The sequence below is a fragment of the Plasmodium malariae genome (assembly GCF_900090045.1).
Source record: "Plasmodium malariae genome assembly, contig: PmUG01_00_8, whole genome shotgun sequence".
Taxonomy (NCBI): Eukaryota; Apicomplexa; class Aconoidasida; order Haemosporida; family Plasmodiidae; genus Plasmodium; species Plasmodium malariae.
Window position 1 is genome coordinate 62656 of NW_021638326.1, and position 21505 is coordinate 84160.

A 21505-nucleotide genomic window follows, 5' to 3' on the forward strand; every position below is an offset into this window, starting at 1 on the left:
AAATATAAAATAAATTATAATACTCAAATAAGGAATCATAAAATAATAACTTGACGCAAAAGAAATAATATATTACGTTAGACAAAACAAAATATATTGAACCTTTGTAATTTTTTTTATTCATTAATTGATAGTTATATTCTTATAAGTAAATTAAAAATATATTATATATTTTTTTGTTCGTTTATACTTTTAATTAAAGAAAATAACATTTTTATAATAATAAATATTTATTTAGCCTACATAAAGAAAAAGATTATGTATAGTTTATAATACTTTTTAAGTTGTGAATAATTAATTGAAAACGCAGAACAATTTAAATTCACAAACAACAGAATAGGTTATTATAGTATAAATTATATAAATTATTTACTATTTTAATATTACATTTGAAACATGTACATATGAAATATTGAATAGTGAGCAAATTAAAAAAGAATGTAATAACAAATGCTTGTAATTAATTATTTCACGTATAAAATTAAGTTATTATTGTTAAGCAAAATAAATATGGTTTTCTAAAAAGTTTTATCTTAATTTTCTTTTATGCTTTAATTTATTTATATTAAAATTATTTGTTCGTTTTTCTATTCCTTTTATTTTAAGCTCTTACATTTTATTTAATTTTTTTTTTTTAAATATATTAATAACAATAAATATCGGATTATAAATAAAAATAAGTTATCATATTTTAAAGTATTATTTATATATATTTCTGTATTTGAATATATTATATAAATTTATGTAAATTTAATATATATAGTGAACATAACATTGTGGATTAATATATGGCAAAAAATAACAATATACTACGATATTATCAAACATTTGAAAGAATATTAAAAAAGCTACGTAAATTTATTTATAAAATATTTATAAAAAAAAAAATATATTTTTTTTCTTTTTTATTATATTTTTTAATATATGATAAGAGGTTTTGTACAATACTGAAATTTATGGATTAGGTTTATTTATCAATAATACAAAATTAATAAAAATTTATATGAAATAATGAAATTTCCTTAATTTTATTGAGAATATGTCATAAATCATTTTGCTTAAAAAATAATATTTAATACAAAAATAAATATATTTTTATGTAAAACATTAACATAATATAAGTTAAAACAAATGCTATATGCATAAAAAGTATTACAGAGTGAAACAGAAAAAATATGTAAAAGTAAATGACATTTGGATAGTGCAGTTATTTAAATAACAAATTATAATGGTTTCTTATTCATTAAGTACACGAACACCATGTAAAAACTGTAGTATATAAAATTTTAAAGAGGAACTAAGGTATTTTAATTTCTATTTAATGTTACTCAAACTAGAGCTTATAATTAAAAACATATTATCATAGTTAAAACAGTCATAAATAATAATATACCTAAAATATAAAATAAAAAAATATATTTTGATGATAAGTATGTCTTATTTTTACCAATGTTCTATTAGTTAAACATATACATATATAATTGTATCAAGTTATAAAAAGTACTTATTTTCATAAGTATTTTCACGAATAAATCAATAAATTACATTTTATAAGATTATTGTTATGTAAAATATGTGATATTATTTTTATGTTTTAATTAGTATCATTTCATATTATTTAGTTAAATAAAAACATTATATGTATAATTTATTCGTTATAGAATTCTATTATTTTAATATTTATAATATAAAACGTGACATTCATATATACCGCATTTTTGATAATTTAATAATTATAGTATGAAAATTAATATATATGTATTTATCCTAAATTCATATATGATATATTCTTAATATTACGAATTTTTATTTAATTTTCATTATAATTCTTTTCATCTACTAGATCTACTGATATTGTTACGCTTATTGAATTATTAATTTGTACTTTTTGATACATTTCCATTTATATATATTATCTGAACGAATTTCATATAAGAAATATTACATATCCTAAGAAACTTAAGGTAAAACAATAATTTGGAAATTGGTTATCCAATAAAAATTATTTCGTTTTTATATTTCTGTGCCTCTATTAATCATACTTTTACTTAAAAAATTTGTCTTTGGATTACATTAATATGTATATATTCGTATATTGTTCAATTTTTTACATGAGTTTTTATGTATGAACTTTTTATAGCACTATTAAAAGCATACTCATATTTTATTACATTTGCAGTGTTATTAAAAAAAATTGCTCTGATCATTTTTTTTTTCAATTTTTTTTAATATATATTTCAATTAAATTGTTGAGGATTATAAATTATATATACTATGAGATATATTATTGAGCATTTATGAATTACAATTTTGTATACTATATGTTATTTAATACCTGATGTAAGTCTTATATATCTTATAATTTGCAAAACTATTTATCTGTATTAATGTATTTCATTCATGTACATATTTTTATTTTTTGTCATTAAAGTTCAAGGAAAAGTACAAGTGATTTAAATTATTATTAAATAAATTGAATATTTATGTATGCAACACTATTAAAACAGTAATTTGTTGTAGTATCATATTACAAAGATTGTGTAGAACATTCTCATTTTTAAGTAAATTAATTTTTAGTGCTAAACAAAAGGAAACATTAAAAATATTGCAATAAGTGTTAATGTAATAGTTTAAAATAAAGATATAAATTCATACAACTTAGCTATATAACTTAGTTTTTCTTGTTCTAGTAAACCCGAAAATGAGATTTTTATTATAACTGTATAACTTTGGGATTCAGTACTTTCATGTAGTACATTAATATCATTTAAGAGTAGTGCCTTTTGTGCTTCATTATATGATATTTACGAGGGGGATATTCATTTTTAACATTTTCAATTTTTGTGCAAAATTTATTGCATTTAGTGTAACATATGTATTTATATATCCATTATATAATCATTTATATTTTTCAACATAGGCCCGAAAACTATATATATAACATTATTATTAAAACTTTTTAGAAATAGTAAAACATATAATTTATATGTTAAATTATAAAAAGGAGTAAAAAATAAAACATATCCTTGTAAAAAAGAAAAATATTGATTTCTTTGGTAAATTATATATAAAACCATATAGAGAATATATTATTTTTGATAAAAATTAAATATATATAAGAACAATTTACTTTTTGTAGACACAGTATTATATAGCTAATATAAACATAAAAATTATATTGTGGAAATGGAAATTTAATAACTTGTCCTTACTAATAAGAGTTATTGTTATGTATTAATAATATTAATTATTAAATATAAAAATGATATGTTGCAAAAGTAGGTAAAGATTGTTGAGATATGGGAGTAAAATAAAAATATACTTATGTTATATTTACGTAATAATGAAAAAATAAAATATTTTAATAGGAAATTAAACTTATTGTATATGACTTCTCAAATTGGGAAAAATATATATAATTTTTACTAATATTTATTTATTTTTTAAAAAATGGTCTCAAAAATATATTTAGAAATAATGAATATTGTTAAAATTGATAAATCCTATTTATATGTAAATGTCTCGGAGCATATTATTATACAAAGTGTTCAATATTGTGATATATTTTATAAGTTATATGTGTATATTTATGAATATTTAAAATGCTTTTTCTCATAATTTATATGTAAATATTAACTGTACTTAAAAATGTGATATTACCAAATTCGAAAAAAAAATCCCAAGAAACTAGATAAGAGTCTCCGTGTAAGCTTTAACGAAAATAACATATATATATATTAAAACAAAAAATATATTAGTGTCAATTTATATTGTTTTCTTTTGTTTTGTATTTTAAGTATAGTGTTTTAAATTTATATATTTTTTATTTTTTTTTAATTCTTTCACTTGTTTAATCTAAAGAATAATATTTCCTAAAGTGAAAAATAATATATAGTTTTATATCGTATTACTCCAATATATTTCTTTGCGTATGGTATATTCATAATTGTCATACCCAAGATTATAATGCATAAGGTATATAAATATTGAGGAATTATATATTTTTTTGCTAAAATTATTTTTAAAAATATATTACTTATGTTTATTTTTTAATTTTTATTTTCAGAATTTGTTCCTGATATTATTGACTTGTAAAAAAATAAATAATAGTATAATATATTCTGCCGAAAACTATAAGAAAAATATTACTAGAAAATATATTTTATTAAAATATACTTATTCTTATTTATTATCTACATATTATATTCCACAAATGATCTTAATATTTAAATATATTTAACTTTATATATCTTCGAACCGACGAAAATATATAATATATTTTTGAGAAAATTTTACTTTATTATATCTATTTTTCCCTCATTATATTTTATTTTATTTAATTTAATTTTTTTTTAAATATATAATTTTAATCAAAGAACACGAAAAAGAAATTAATTCTATGAGTATAAACAAATTTCATATAGAAATAATGATATATATTAAAATTATTTAAAATATATTATTTTCAAAATTATGATACAACAATTTATAACTTCTTTTTTTCTGTTTATTTTAATTATCTTTAAAAAATAGATATTTTTAATATATTAGTGGGTATCCTATTAGTATAATTTTTTTTAATATGTAATATATAATAAGGAAATGATTTTTCATAATTAATATAATACATAACTTAGGCAAAATGCTTTTTTTTATAATTAATATTACTACTATTATATTGTTATGATAATAACAGATTTTCAACTATAATAAACATTTGTTCCAAAATGTAGCGTTTGCAAAATTGGCATTATTAATAAAAAACTATTATTATATTTATATATTAATCTCTTAATATATAGTATAATATATAACCTATATTCCATATTTCATATATTTTACATTTTACATATATTTAATAGTTTGAAATATTAAAAAAATTATATATAATATATATATATATATATATATTTTAAAAAAGAATTATATAAAAAGTATTTAATTACTGTACTATATTAAATTTTATATTTTTTGTATATTTATGAATGAATACGAATTATATTATTTTTATTAAAGATAATTTTTTATTAATATCATTAAGATAAAAATTATATAATAAATTTATAAAGTTTCTATTATTGGTATCAGTTGTAAAATACATTTATATTATCTACATATAATTATATTCTTATAAATAAATACAAAATTAATAAAATAAATACATTATCCTTTATAATTAAGACAATATTTTAGTATTGTTTGTTGTTTTCTTACTGAATGTAGTACAATTTTAAAATTATATATCACAGGAAAAAAAATTAGGTCAAAGTTTTTTATTAAAATTGGTATGTTTATACTTTCATCTAGAATATATAGTTTTTACAATGAAGAGGTATGATAATTTTATTTAAGGAAATTTGTATTTTTTATTTATCCGGTTCTTATTTTTATCACCTATGATTTTGAGATTGAGATTAACTATTATTTTAAATAATAAATATATATTTTTTTTTATTAGAATATGTTTAATATATTTATGGGAGACCATACATATGATATAAAATTAGATTTAAGAAATTTTCGATTACTAGCAGAACTTGAACATAAAATCATTTCACATATTATATATTCACAACAGATACCTAATTATTAAAAGAATGACGAAACATTTGTATTTAGAAATGGAAAGAGGAACAAACAAACAAGCACACAATCAAGGAGAAGTTCTTTATATGAAGAATTCAATAAAAAATATAAGGTACAAAAAAATTAATATATGGAAAAAAACAATTATCTCATTTTGAAAAAAAACATTCAAGTAACATGATTACATAGATTTTATTATAAAAAAAAAATCTTCAATTAGTAATAAGACATACCCAAAATTAATATGTAAAAAGTTTGGGCATAAAATGTTATTACCTACTTTAGTATTCTTTTTGGCATTATTAGCATCATTAGGAGGTTCAATATGTAGTTTTTTTGGTCAAAGTAAAAATTTTAATACTACTGTTAGTTATGACTACGTTAATATAATTTTAAAAGATGAATGCGATATAACATTTCTTGTATTTTTGGGTATATTAATTGTTATATTGTTGATATGATCTGCTTTTACTTATATGAAGTTTAGAAAATATAAAAGAATTTTGAAAACTAAATGTTAGAATGGATAAAAAAAATGTTATTATTTACGTAGTGTACCTGGTAATCTGAATACAAAAGTGCATTATAATTACTTATATGTTCAATAAAGATATGCATAATTGTCTAAATTATATGAATGTACATATGCTAGCTAGAACGTTTGGTACTCAAAAGTAAATAGATGCTTTATTAGTATATTTGTTATTTTGAATGTATTGGTGCTACACAATATGTTTTTAGAGTCTTTCTTCTGTTATATTAAGTATTACAGTGTGATATTTATATTTATGTATTAAAATAGATACTGATGAATGGTATATGTATATGAGATAAAATTAATACATTATGGAATAATCATGGAATTTTATTGGTGTATGATAATTTGTGCTTGAAATAAAACTTGTTCGTTTCAATTTTCCTTGTTGCTCTAGTACAAATATATTATTTTTTTAAATAACTTTAATAAGATCATTGTTAGTTTTGAAATAAGGATAAAAGTGTATAGTTCTTTATTTAATAGAATGAAGTGAAAATATATTGTTGCATTAATGTGTATATATATATTTATTTCTTACTTATAAATAAGCATAAAATTTATTCTATAAAATACGTTTTTTAACAAACACAAAATTATAATATTTTTTGTAAATATATTTTTAATAAATGATTAGTTCTATATGTTTTAAAAGATAAAATATAAATATATCATAAAACAATATCTTTATTAAATACTGGTTTTATGTAACTTTAATAATTTCATACTTCTAAATCATCACAATTAAATGAAAAGTTAAAAACATTTTTTAACCTATTGTTGTGTCTATGTGTGTTTTTATTTCATTTTTGCAAAATTACTTAAATATGTATTATAAAAAATATTTAAAAATAAACATACTATAAATTGTTTTTATAACTTATGATAATAAAGAACGGAAATAAATTGTTAATTTTTATTAATTATTGTTGCATATGTTAAAATTCTTTTTTTTTTTTTTCTTCTTTTTATATTACTAAAAGAATATATATATATATATATATGTATATTTAAATAAAAAAAAATTATTTCCTTAAAAATAAAGAAGCTTAACTAGTTATTTAGTATAAATTACGTATAATTAAAAATTTTTAAATTGAAAAATTATATTATAAAAATAAAGGAACAGTGACTATTTATCTTTGAAATATATTTTTTTTTAAGTTTCTACATTATACATATTTTATTTTTAAATTATAATATGGACAATAAAATTTTAAATACGTTTATGTATTAACTAATGAATGTGGAATAAATTTTATATAATAAAATTTGTAAGTAATGCAGTTTTCTTTATTTATTTTTACTATTATTAAAATTATTAATATGTTTTATGCATAACCATTTTTCCAAAAATATTATGCTTATAAAATTAGTATAATTAATTGAAAAAAATTATTAAAATAGATAATCATTCACTTTTTCTATAAAAGAAAGAATTATCTATCTTCTCTATATTCTATATTGTGTAAATACCAAATTTATCTTAATAATAAGAAATCATATAATTTTTTTGTATTTTAAAAATATATAATAAAAAAATTATTTTATTACTTTGCAATATTAAATAGTAATTTATATATTTCTAATATATATAAATGAATGCAAATTATATTATACTAATTAATGTAACATTTATAAAAATACCATTAAAATAATAATTATATAATGTAGTTTTAATGCTACTTTGTATATATAGCGAAAAATATTATAGTTATATAAACTTTACTATGTATTTAGAAAAAAATAAAAAACAAATTAAATGAATAATTATGGTATCTTTAACATAAAACAAATATTATATTATTGTTCATATTTTTCTTACTGAGCATATTACAAAATTATATTTCTATATGATGAAACAAAAAATTATGTTTCTCCTATTTTTTAAAATTTCTGGTTTTATTTTTTTTTTATCTTGGATAAGTCATTTTAATAATGAAGCTGTATGATAATATTATATAGATATATTTTCACTTTTCATAATTTTTACGTGCTATTTTTATTACTACTGCTTTTCAGAATTACTTTATATCATATATTAAATAATATATATTTATGTTCTTTTTTTTAGAGTACGTTTATCAAATATTTAGATAAGAACTATAATAATCGTAGCAAAATAGATAAAAAAAATTATAGATTACTGGCAAAATATAAACAGTGTAAGAATTACAACGATGTAGGTTTAAAAGATAATATACAAAATAAATGGGAGCACGAAGAAAAAAATATATATAATAATAATAAATGGGTAAAGGGAAAGAACAAACAGTCTAATAGAAGTTTATTAAATAAGGCACAATACTACACAGAATTTATAGATTATAATAATGGAATGTTTGATGGAAAACATTTTCATTTTGAAAAAAAATGGATAAAAAAAAAAGATTATGATGATTTTCTTGAAAAAAAAAGAAGAATTCGTGATATAACTTTAAAAAAAATAAAATTTAGAAAATACAGATATGGAGTTGCAATATTTGTTATTTTTTTATTGTTTGGAATAGGTGTACCCTTATCATCTGGAATTTCATTTTTGGATGTTAAATGGGATGCGATTAAAGAAGATCCATTTGGATATTATTTTTATTATTATCTAGGAAATATACCAGAATATGTACAACATTATTTCTATATAATATTATATAGTTTGCTTATAATTATATTATCAATAATTTTTATAGTAACTATGTATAAGATCTTAAGAAATAATGAAAAATATAAAAAAATTAAGTTAATGACCGAGTAAAATGAATAATAAGGTATACATATGTATATATGTAAAATATTGTTTAATATAATATTGTAAATGTAACATTATTATTGATATATATATAAAATATGTATTTAATTGCTATAGTATCATAAGTGAGCTTGTATAAACCTGGCCTCTTTGATAAAGTACATTATTATATTATGTTCTTAATTTTTTTTGAATTCGAATTTTTTAACATTTTCAAGTTTTTATTTTGAATTAGTTCTGTAACTTATTTTAATATTATGGCATAATATATATATTTTTGTATTTAAATACATTTCTATAAATATAAATATAAATATTGTTACTATATATTTTATAAATAATAGTAGAATTTAAACAGTTTTTTAGGAATATTATAATTTATATTTGTAATAAACAGTATTATTTTTATTTTACGTTTTCTAGTATAAAATTATTATTTATTTATGTTTTTAGGAAAATGTATGATTTATCTTAAACTAAAAATAAACGTGTCTTGTTTTCTATTCTATGAAAGGAATTCAATGAATTTGGATACATTTATGTGCGTATGTATATGTTTACTAAAATAAAAACTTAATATTTATTATGTGGAATAGGTTTTAAGAGAAATATACAGAATATTGATTGTAAATATTTTTTATGAGTCCTTTAATTTTTTTTGCATGATGTAAATGTTAAACTATAAATATATAATAAAAGAACATATTTTTTTCATTATGAATTATTTACAAGTGCTTATTAAACTGAGAATACTAAATAATTAAATAAATATAAATAATTTAAACAATTTATAATTTTATTATTTTTCTTCATAATACAATTAATTCAGGCTTGTATAAACTAATTGAATATATATTATATTGGAAATTACTATATAAATATGGTATATATTTTTTAATTACTTTTTTTATCATCAGACGAATAAGATTAATGAATAAAATTTATTCATATATTAATAGATAATTTGTTGAAATTCTTTTTTTTCTATTTTTTTTTTTTTTTAATATTATTTACTTATCTATAGTATAATATTTCTATAGTATAATTTAAAATATTTTTACTTTAGTAATTGGAACAAATTCTGAGTTACTCATGAATGTCATTCAATATATCTAGAAAAAAATTTATAGCCATTGAGTCAAAATATTGTGAATGCATAAAAAAATGGGAGTACTTTTTTCTTGCATAAAACAAAATTTTTATTTTTAACAAAAATGGGTATATTGAACATGACACATCCTCAATTACAGTGTTGAAATAATTTTATAACTATAAAAACCTTATTTGTAATTATGAAAAGTATTAGTAAATCCTCGCACAAAATACCAAACTCATATTTTGTGACTTTATAAAAATTAAATTATTTTTTTATATTTTATGTCAATTCATTTTCCCCTTTTTTTAGCGTGATTATTGGAGCTTTTTGTTTAAGTAAATACAGTGATTTTAGTAAACTATAAATGTGTATAGTTCTTGCTTCTGTTTTTAATAATTAATTTTACGATATTATGTGTTCCATTTATCTTTTATTTTACTTATATATATTTTATTTTATATATTTTTTATAATTCCTATCTCATTTTTTTGGAATTATTTGTAAGTTTTGAAATTAATTCTGAAGTTTTGTTATTCGCATTTTGTTCCTTTATCAGGATATAGTTGTACAAGGCTCAGAATAGCTTACTTAACTTCTGGTACATTAAGTATAAATATAATTAGGCTAAAAAAGATATTTTTACGACATTTTATCTAGCATAAGTTTTTATTTTTTATGTACATTGAAGAAAATTCTACTTATATATAGATTCAGATATGTAAAATTCACAAGTTTAAGGATTAACATATATTTCGGGATATATAAAAAAGAAAATATAACTCATCATAAATAAATTACATTATACTATTTTAATTGTTCTAAATAAAATATACATTAATATTTCATTAGATACAAATTATGTTATTCCTAGCGTTTATATGAAAATTAAAATATATATTATTTCTTAGAGTTTTATGCTTGTCTTTTTGAATATGTAATTAGAAAATTTTAAATGATAAATATTTTCATAAAATATTTACAATATTAATACATGGGTAAAAAAACATATATTAAAAAATTCTATTTTTTATATAATGTCATTGTTCATTTATTATTTTATATAAAGTGTCCCTCGAAGTAGAAACCTTATTACAGTCATTTGAAAGCATATTAATTATACTTATAATTATTTAATTAAAAGAAAACTTTTTTTTTACACTGTTATAATAATATTCATTTCATCATTAAAAACAAAAATAAAATATACCATGATGCATTTATCCAAATAAACGTCATACATACGAGTATATATAAAGAGATTCAATTAGTACATATATATTTAGTTTTTATACATTATTATTCTTCATATATTTTAATATTCTGGATGTTTTTTACACTAATTAAAAAGTATAACACATAATTCATATATAAATTATTCAACGTATTTTAAGCATAAAACAAAATTTATTAATTTTTATGTAAATAAGCACTATTTAATAGTTGGTATATTATATTTTTTTAACGTTTAACTTTTTATGATAATGAATTTTTATGTAATTAGGAGAGTATATAAAAAGAATTAAAAAAATGAAAAAAGGAATTTAGAGTTATACTAATAATAGCTAATGAATAAGTTTTTAAAGAAATCTAAATGTATAAGAATATCGTCTTATTGAGGAACAAATGAAAAAAAAAATAAGGGGATAGATATATATATATGGATATAGAAATATATTTAAAAAAAAAATAATAATTAAAAAAAGTAATAATCCATGTTAATAAATATGTTTACTAACGGATACATTTTTTTGTAAATAGCAGTCATTATATATAAAAAAAATAATCATAATATATATAGCTCTAAGAATTTATTTTTGTTTTTTTTTTTTTGATTATATTATTTGGTATGTTTATAATAAACTTTTTGATATAATTGGTTATTTTCTGTGCAATTTATAATTTTTTTTTTTTTTTATATTTAATAATTTATTTTATAACTATTATAAAGCCATATACATATTTAGAAATTTTTTATATAAAATATCTAATAACAATGAAAATTAAGTTAACATATTATAGGTAACAAAAATTATGGCTGTATATTAAGGAATAGTATTCAGTTTATGGATAATTGCTAACATACAGTTGTATTTTATTGATTTATTGTATGTTGCTAATTATAAATACTGGGAATTATAATGTTATAATAATAACGGAATAGATAAGTGCATTTGCTATATTATTATCCTACTGTGGTAACTATTAATTGAATTATATTTTTTATAAATTACATAAATATCTATGAAATATTAAAATGTTAAAAAGGAGATACAATTTTATTAAAGGAAATATAAACAAATAATGTAATTAACCAAGATTATTTTGATAAAAATTCGTTTAATTCTAGAATCACAGTTTTTGCACTTTTGTTCTTATTATATTATATGAATACTTTTTCTAAATATATATATTTAATTAAAAAAAAATAAAGAAAAAATTATATAGAAGAATTTGAAAACATTTCCTTTACAAGTTGACATATAAAATATACTTAATAAAAAATAATAACTTTCAAAAATTATTATATATAAAATTATAATTTATTTAACTATGAAAAATGGATTTTTTAATAGATTTTCGTTGTGCGTTATAAATTCGATATTTAAATTGAAATGTGGTCCTTTATGAAATAACATTCTTATATTTAATATGTCATAAAGAATTGAATAGCATATTGCTTTTTTTGTTTATCATAAATATTATTATATTCTTAAAAGGATTGATATTTTTTATCCATAGTAAGTTGTTTTTAATAAACCTAATGTTCATTAAATTAGAATTATTAATATAAAAATATCGTTAGAATAATTTTAATTCTTTTAACATATAGAATACTAGATTACTATATAGAATACACTTCTAAATACTATATATTCCATATACTACATAAACTCAATGTTTAAATATAATAAAAAAAAAATATATATATTTTATTTTATTATATAAATGTTTAGCAAAAAAGCAATTTAATTACTGTATTATATTATATAATTAAACTATATAGTTTAAATATTCTTGATTAAATTAAATTTTTTTTTTTTTTTTTAAATTACTTATTTGAAAATATAATAAAGATAATAATTCTTTTAATATGTCTTTAGATTTCTTATTTTTTGTGTTTGTTTTAAAATACATTCGAGTTATACGTGCTTTATTATATTTTTACGAAAATATATTTTTTAAAAATTAGAAAAACGAAAGTGGCATCATTTATAAAAGGAAGTATACCATATTATTGTAAATATGTTAGTAACAGTATATAATATAATTCAAAAAATGTATATCATGAAACAAAACTTTAAGTCAATCTTATTTATTCAAAATTTTGCGTTCATTCTTTTAACGTGGATATGCCTTCTTAACAATGATATCGTATGATGATATTATTTAAGCATATTTTTATTATTTATATTTTTTGTGTTTTATTTTCATTTACGCTGTTTTTTGCTGTGATATTTATTATTTGTTTATATAATAAATATTTATTCTGTGTTTTTAGGGGATGTTTAGCGGACGTACGAATGAGAAATACCAATTTCGCAGAAAAATAGATACGATATATTATCGATTACTAGCAAAACATAAACAGGATAATAATTTAATTATTACAGGGTTAAAAGTAGATACATCAGATAATGAAGTTCATAAAAGAAAAGATATATCTTATAATGAAAATGAGAAAACAGAACAAAAAAATTTATTAAGTAGATGTTCATCAAAAAATGAGGCTGTTAATAAAAATGCTATGAAAAATAAATCTTGTATATTTGAAACCAAAAAATATTCTAATATGGAAAAAAAAATATTCAAAGAACTTGATTACGAGAATTTTCTTAAAAATAATAAGACTATTAGTGATAAGCTCTACAAAAAAATAATGTTTAAAAAATACGGATTACGGCTCTGTCTACCATTATTATTGTTTTCGTTATTATTAACATCACTTTTATTAGATTTATTTGTAGGTTGTGGTATTATAAATTGTTTGCGCATGTTACTACACACAATTAATACTGATTGTTTATGGAATTCGTTAAACACAAAATTAAATACTATTTTAAATGAGAATTGGGCGAAAACAATAAAACCGTTTTTTACTGTTAAAAAATTAGAAGGTGGAGAACTTAAAGACAAGGTCTATGGAGCATTTGGTTTATTTGGTTATATAATATATTTCATACCTTTTATTATAATGGGTGTCACAATTATATCACGGATTATTTATTATCATAAAAGTGTTAAAAAATATGAAAAAATTAAGTTTAGGAAAAGGTAAAATAAGTAGTAAGCAATATGCTTCTTTTGAAAACAAGTCTTTAATAATAAATATTATTTGTAATATATTTAGTGATTTCCTAATAAAAATACAAGAAATTGCTTAAATTTTATGAAAATACATATGTGTGGTTTCATTTGTACATGACTAAAATAACTTCTTTGTTTATTTGTTTATTTGAAATTTTTATTATTTTTGAATTCGTATTAGAGAGAATTTTTTTAGATTAATAAAATGTATTTGTTAAAATTTATATATATAAATAATTTATTTATATAGATTTTTATAAAAATAATATATATGTGGATTAAAATTAATATTAATAGAACAGTTCATATAATTTTATTGAATTCTTGTAATAATTTACATATCATATAAAACGTGTTGCTTTCTGATTTATAAGCTATTATAGTTAAAAATGATTAATTTTTTATGTTATTAAGAATCTTTATTTTAAATTTTAAATTAGAAAAAAATGTGTATTTTTTTTTTTTTAAACGAATGATTGTGAACAAATTTTGTTGTGTTGATATGTATATATACATTTTTATTACTAAATATAAAATGTAATATTCATTATTTAAAATATATTTTATGAAAAATATGTCATATGACATAATTATTGTAAAAACCATTTTAATGCAATTTTAGTACTTGTTACATGACATAAATTTGATGATATAAATATATAGTTAAAAAAAATATCCTTATTAAATGTCGATTATTTATATTTGTTAACGAGCTAATAGATTGTGTAACTTTACAATTAAAATGAAGATTTAGTATCATTCATTGTTAAATTTAAATTTGGTGTTAATTAAATTTTGTTAAAACGAATTAAGTAAATATTATGTTAAATATTTATAAATAAATAAAAGTTATACGTTTTTTATTTTTTACATTATTAAAATATTATCTAAATAAATTAAATATATAAATATATTAATAGATAGAATTTATAAATTCTGTTTTTTTTTTAATAATTGTAAAATTTTATATAAATAAATATATATATGTAAAAAGCTATGTTGTCACTAATTATATAGAAAAAAAAAATTTTTTTTTTTTGCAATCATATAATAATGTATAGATAATTTTTCATATGTATTACCTATGTCTGATGAATACAAATATATTAAGTAATGGGTTATTCTTCTTTTAGGGATGTATTTAAAAATACATAATTTTTGTTGACAATTAACACTTCATTTATATTTATAAGTCTCTTTTTAAAAATAAAATATAATTAAAAAAAATTTTTATTTCATCTTTAGATAATTTCATGGCATATAACATAGTTTTTTTAATTACAGAAGTTTTAATTAGTTCTATTTAAAAATAACCATGCGTTTTTCATATTATATTTAATGAAGTGGAATGTATATTATTTTAGAATAACAAGGTTTTACTTGTAATTTGCATAGCTAATTTAATATATTAAATTTACTTTCTTATATTTCTAATAAAAATTATAATGTAATGTTAATATGTGTTCTAGTTATAATATTTACAGAAATTAAAAAGATTTATTCAGTTATTGATATAGCATGTGCATAAGTTTTTCTTTGAAAAAATATACTGAAGTGATAGTAAATTTGAAGTGTATATATATTAACAATTTTGAGTGATGATATTCAAGGGATTCTTAATAATAATTTTAATATAAAATATTTATTTGTATTTTTCTTTTTACAATATCTAGTATTTCTATATGTTATTGAAATATTTTTTTCTGTATATATATGCATGTAAAATAATTGTATTTCGATAATCTATATATGTATATATATATATTTCAGTTTTTAAATATTTATAAATAATTCTCAAATATTTATATGTGCATTTGTATATCAAATATAAATTACATATGCACATATATTAGTAAAATGTTCTGTATATTCTTTATTCCCCGTTTTTATCTCAGTTTTGTACTTCTCCCAGTTACCCGCTTTTTTAGTTTAAAATTTGTTTGTATTTAATATTTGAAAAGTTAAAATTAAAAAACAAAATATTATTAATTTTAATAGAGTTACCTAGTGTAAAGATTTGTAAATTTAAGAAAAGGTAGAACTTACTTTCCCATATTGTGACAAAGTCACTGAAATGTTAATAAAATATATAACTGATATAATAACTGTTGTGATATATGTAATTTTAATTGTTTATTTTTTTTTATTTTCTACACGTAGTGTGCTTCATTTTATTGTAGTCACAAATATTAATGGAGTGTGTATATATAAATTTTAATAAAAATAATAAATGGGGATTGCGTGAATTAATATTGTGTAATTGTAAACATTAACAATATGATGGAAATGAATAATACAATTTTTTTTTTAGTTTACATATATGTCTATGAAGATCACTTATTCTTCGAGAAAGTAACTTAGAAAAAGGTAAGACTGCAGAAGAAGAGAAACCATATATAACAGGGATATGCAAAGGTGTTTCCGAGAGAACGAATATAAGAGAAATAAATAAAAGTAAAATCATATAAAATGGAATTAATTACGAAACAATATATGAATATATAATTGCTAATTTTTATATCACTTTTTGTTTCTTCCTTTTTATATGTTAAGATAGAATTTACAATAAGATTTTTCTAAAAACGAAGATGAATACACACATAAATGTTTAATGAAAAGGAGACAGAAAAAAAAGGAAGTGCAGTTGTATACAAGGTTTTTCTAATTTATTTTTCTTTCCTTTGTTTGCATGAAAAGGATAAAGACTGAGAAAACAAGCTTCTAAATATGTACTTGGAATTTGGGGATATAAGTATTGAAAAATTTGTTTTTCAAGAATTTGTATTTATATAACATTGTGCTATAGCGATTACATATATATGTGCTTACATATGTATATGTGTATGTCCATACACACATCCCATAATTTGATATATTATTTTACATATTTCATTATATGTACATTCCTATCTTACATAAATGCAAATATACTTTTATACGTAGTAGAGTACTTTGAATTATTCTTCCGCATAATTACAAAAATACATTTAATCACTTTCTCTTCCACAAAGTGCACATGAAAAAATTAAAATAGAAAAAATAAAATGCATTTTATATTGCACGTTTTATATATTTAGCCTTATGATATTTTTTGAGGAATTTCTTTTTGTGACATTGTTTTTCCTATATATACATACATTCTTTATATGTTGACTCCATCTGTAAAATATATTTATAGAGACTCTAATGTGTACTTAAACTTTTAAAAAAAAATATAACTAATATTACATTATTCATCGAAAGGTAATATTGTGTACATAAATAAATGAAATGGTTTGTGTATACAATTGTGTGCATAATTGTGTGGGTGCATAAGATTGCATTATTCATGATTGAATGCTTATTTATACATATAGCACTTATGAATATGTATATTTTTTTTTGTACTGTCTTTCTTTGGATGTTTTAGCTTGTTTACATTTTTAAGTTGTAAACGTATGCATATACATATATATGTACATATAAATATTTGTATGTTGGAAATTTATTTAGGTGTTTTTTTTCACATTACCCCTTATGCTCTCCTGATGTACATGGACCCATGTAAGTGTTCATGAATATAAGATAGAATGAGACGAATGATAGAACTCTAATATATGACAAAGTAATATCACCACTGTATGATATTCATTAAAAAGTATATTTCTCTTAATGTAGTTAACAAAAGAAAGAATAAAGTATATAGATATTAAGGCAAACTAAACTTGTTGATTAAATTAATTAGTTGTATAGATAATTCGTTTAACAATAGTTCCATTATACATTACGTCACATTTGTAAATTTACATATGATTACTTTTATTAAAGATTCTAATAAAGGTTTTTAATTAGCATAATTGTTACAAGCATTCAGAAAGAACGAATAAAAAAGTAAAAATAGGAAAGGTACAAATTATTAGTTTGTTAGAGTTCTATGTAAACAATTTACGTATACACAAATGCATAGGGTGGTCTTACGAGTGGATACACGGGCTTATAATATGCATCACATATAAATACGTATATAAGGATGCACACATAATTAATAATAAAAAATATTGTACAAGCAAATTACTTATACATGTATGCATATAATGAATTTATTCATTTGATACTAAAAAAAAAAAATTTTAACTATAGTTATTGTTTTTTTTTTTTTTTTTTTTAAACATCTCATTAGTTTAATATAAATAAATTTATTGGTAATAATAAAAGATTAAGTATGTTTTGAAACAAAAAAATTAATTAGAATAAATTGATGTCAGAACGCTCTTGAGAAGAATGAAATACATATAGATATAAATTAGAATTATCCTTATTTCAGTGATTACATTATCAAATATATGTTTGCTCGAACATATCTCAGAGAATTTATAGTTGTAATAGTATTGTAGAAGAGGTATGTTCTACAATAAAAATTATTGCTGAATGAAACAATAAGAGATTAATAATTTCACTAAAAATATACATAAATTACATTAATTTATATATAAATAAAATATTGAAATTAAAAAAGTCATATTTGTCATTATTATTAGATCGTTAGTAATATTTCTAATTAGAAGAAACATAAATTATTTATATAAAAGAAATATTTGTGAAAAATTATTATTACAAATTACACTAAATCTACAAAAAGTCAATAAGAATTAAGGGACTAATATTAATATTAATACATATATATTAGAACTCATATATGTACATTTATAAAATGAATATTTTTATTTAATAATACCATTGATTAATGTTGTATACAATTACTAAGTAACTAATTAGTTATTTCAAATAAAAAGGTAATTATTTATTGATAATTCTTTCATTTTTATGAATGCACATAATTATTAAATTTAAATGGACGTTAATATAATTAATTAAAATAACATGCATAAAGTAATTAAAAAACAAAATACGAAAGCTGCTAAAAAATATCAACTGAATTAGTTGCATGAAAGCTTAGAAAATAATAACTAAACAAATGCTTATTATATTCATGTAATTTTTATAATTATATAATTTTCATAATAGGAAGTTTTAATTATTAAGTTGTGTTATACTTTTTTACATCAATATAAATTTGTAAATTTTGACACATTGTTATCCAAATGAAAGTATCATATAAATGTCTTTAACCAAGTATTTTGACAAATATATATATATTTAAATATATAAATTTATATAGTGCATATATTTACAAAAACACAAAATAAAATAATAATTATGTTATTTTTCTATAATGGTCAAGGGTAATGTATATTATGTAGCATATGTAAATTCAAGGATATTTTATATTTATTTTTAATTAATTATGTTTAACTTGTTTACATATACAAATTAGCATCTATTATTATATAATAAACATAATATATTTTTGATATTACATTTTTATAATTTCTACGTTTATTATATTAAACAAACAGGAAGAAATATAAATAGTTCTGCTTTTATAGATATATTTCATTAAAAGCCCAATTTAATTTATTTTAGTATGTCACATAGTAGTTTTAATATAATATGATATTTTAAGTAATATTTATTTATATGCCAACAAAAATTATGTACATTACAATATCGACCATAAAAGTGTTAAAAGGATATATAATGCGTCAAAAGTTTTTCTAAATTTTATAATATGTTATACTATATATTATCTTTTTCTATTTCTTAATTATATTATTTTCCGTTGTAAATTATATTATTTGATATAATTTGTTTATAATAATTTTCCCTTTATTAATCATAATTACTAAAAAATATTTCTTATTACATATAATTGTGCATCATTCTTATGTTTTTTTAATATTACTATTTCTCTATATATTATAAAATAACATATATTTTAACCAAAAAAAAAAAAAATAATATTAATTAATAAATTAAATAAATTTTATTTTAGTTATAATAAATAAAATACTTGTTTTTTAATTATATAGAAATTATTATATTCTATTTAAAATAATAATATACAATTGTATAAAAGTGCTAAATTGAATAAAGCTCTTTAAAATATTATAATTTTTTATTTGAATTAAATTCTAGAATATACTTTTAAAATTATTCTTCTACAAATATTTTACATGTCGTATATATATGGTACATATTAGGTTATAATTTTAGCTATAAAAAAAAACATTTTTTATATTTCCTTTCCATCTTATGGATACTCCTTTATCTTATACAATAATTTGTATTTTTCTTTTGTAAAATAGTGTTTAAAAAGTACGATATGCATAAATAATTAAGCTCATTATATGGAATTCCTTTAAAAATATATTAACTATATTTCTAATATATGCTAATATTCTCATTCTCAACGAATATGTAATTTTTGTATGATAATTATAAAATAAAATTTTTGTGTATCAGAAAGTACATTTTATAATTTTTCTGAAAAGTATTAATAACAAAAATTTAGATCTATTCTGTCACGTTATTAAAATATGTATGTTTTTTGATCATTCATTAAGAAAATTAGTTTTCTGAAATATCATTTTATTGCTTCTTTTATTAATAATAAATTTATTGGGAATGTATAAAAAAATATTTTTTAAATTATCTTAGTTTTTTATATCTTGTACACTATTCATGGAATTTTCTAATTTTTTAAAAAATAAAATAACTATGGAAATTACTATACGCTTATGTTACTAACTTGTGAATATAATGTAGTATTTTTAACAAAATTGATATATTTTAAAAATAAATAAATCCATATTTAATGGAAAAAATTAATATTTTATATTAGTAAAATTACTCAGATTTATCTTTTTTAATTTGATGTTTCCATATTTAACTAGTTAGTTATAATAATTTAGCATAAATTTTGCTTTATATTTTTGCTTCTGCATATTGTATGCTCAAATATACACCTGTAAGATAATTAGTATTATGAGTAAAGAACTTTATCACCTTATAAATAATAAAAATATATTCCTTACTTTGTAATAAATCTTTTATATTCTTTTACATAATTAGAACAGTGGAAATGGATTATTAGTTTCAATAACTGTTATAATATTTTCAGAAAATTAAAAAGGAAGAGATAATATATAATTAAAGTTATGTTACAATATAATGTATATGATAATTGTTAATACAAAGAAGTAATGTTGAATTAAAAGATCATGGAAAGTATTAATGTAAATATAATGATATTTCGAGAATTGCATCAAAAAAATTATTCACGAAATGCATATCTATTTTATTCAAGGAATATATAGTGAAAGATATATCTTTAAAAAAAAACTATACAGAGCATTTA

The 21505-nt window shown here is 18.2% G+C and overlaps 2 protein-coding genes and 1 pseudogene across 3 annotated transcripts; all 3 read left to right on the forward strand.

Moving 5' to 3' along the window:
* Positions 1-5287: 5287 nt before the first annotated feature.
* On the forward strand, positions 5288-6107 carry PmUG01_00021400 (annotated as a pseudogene). Its single transcript is given in 4 exon segments — positions 5288-5332; positions 5459-5696; positions 5711-5754; positions 5769-6107. Coding segments are annotated over 4 exon segments (666 nt in total).
* A 1870-nt stretch (positions 6108-7977) lies between these two features.
* PmUG01_00021500 (fam-m protein) lies at positions 7978-8873 on the forward strand (the record flags this gene model as incomplete). The annotated part of the gene is made up of 2 exons (XM_029006844.1): positions 7978-8067; positions 8196-8873. 2 exons carry the CDS (start codon positions 7978-7980, stop codon positions 8871-8873), a joined length of 768 nt encoding a protein of 255 aa, XP_028859284.1.
* Positions 8874-13206: 4333 nt separating this feature from the next.
* PmUG01_00021600 (fam-l protein) lies at positions 13207-14239 on the forward strand (the record flags this gene model as incomplete). Its single annotated transcript, XM_029006855.1, has 2 exons — positions 13207-13335; positions 13463-14239. The coding sequence occupies 2 exons, from the start codon at positions 13207-13209 to the stop codon at positions 14237-14239; spliced, it is 906 nt and encodes a 301-aa protein (XP_028859285.1).
* Between the last annotated feature and the right edge of the window lie 7266 nt (positions 14240-21505).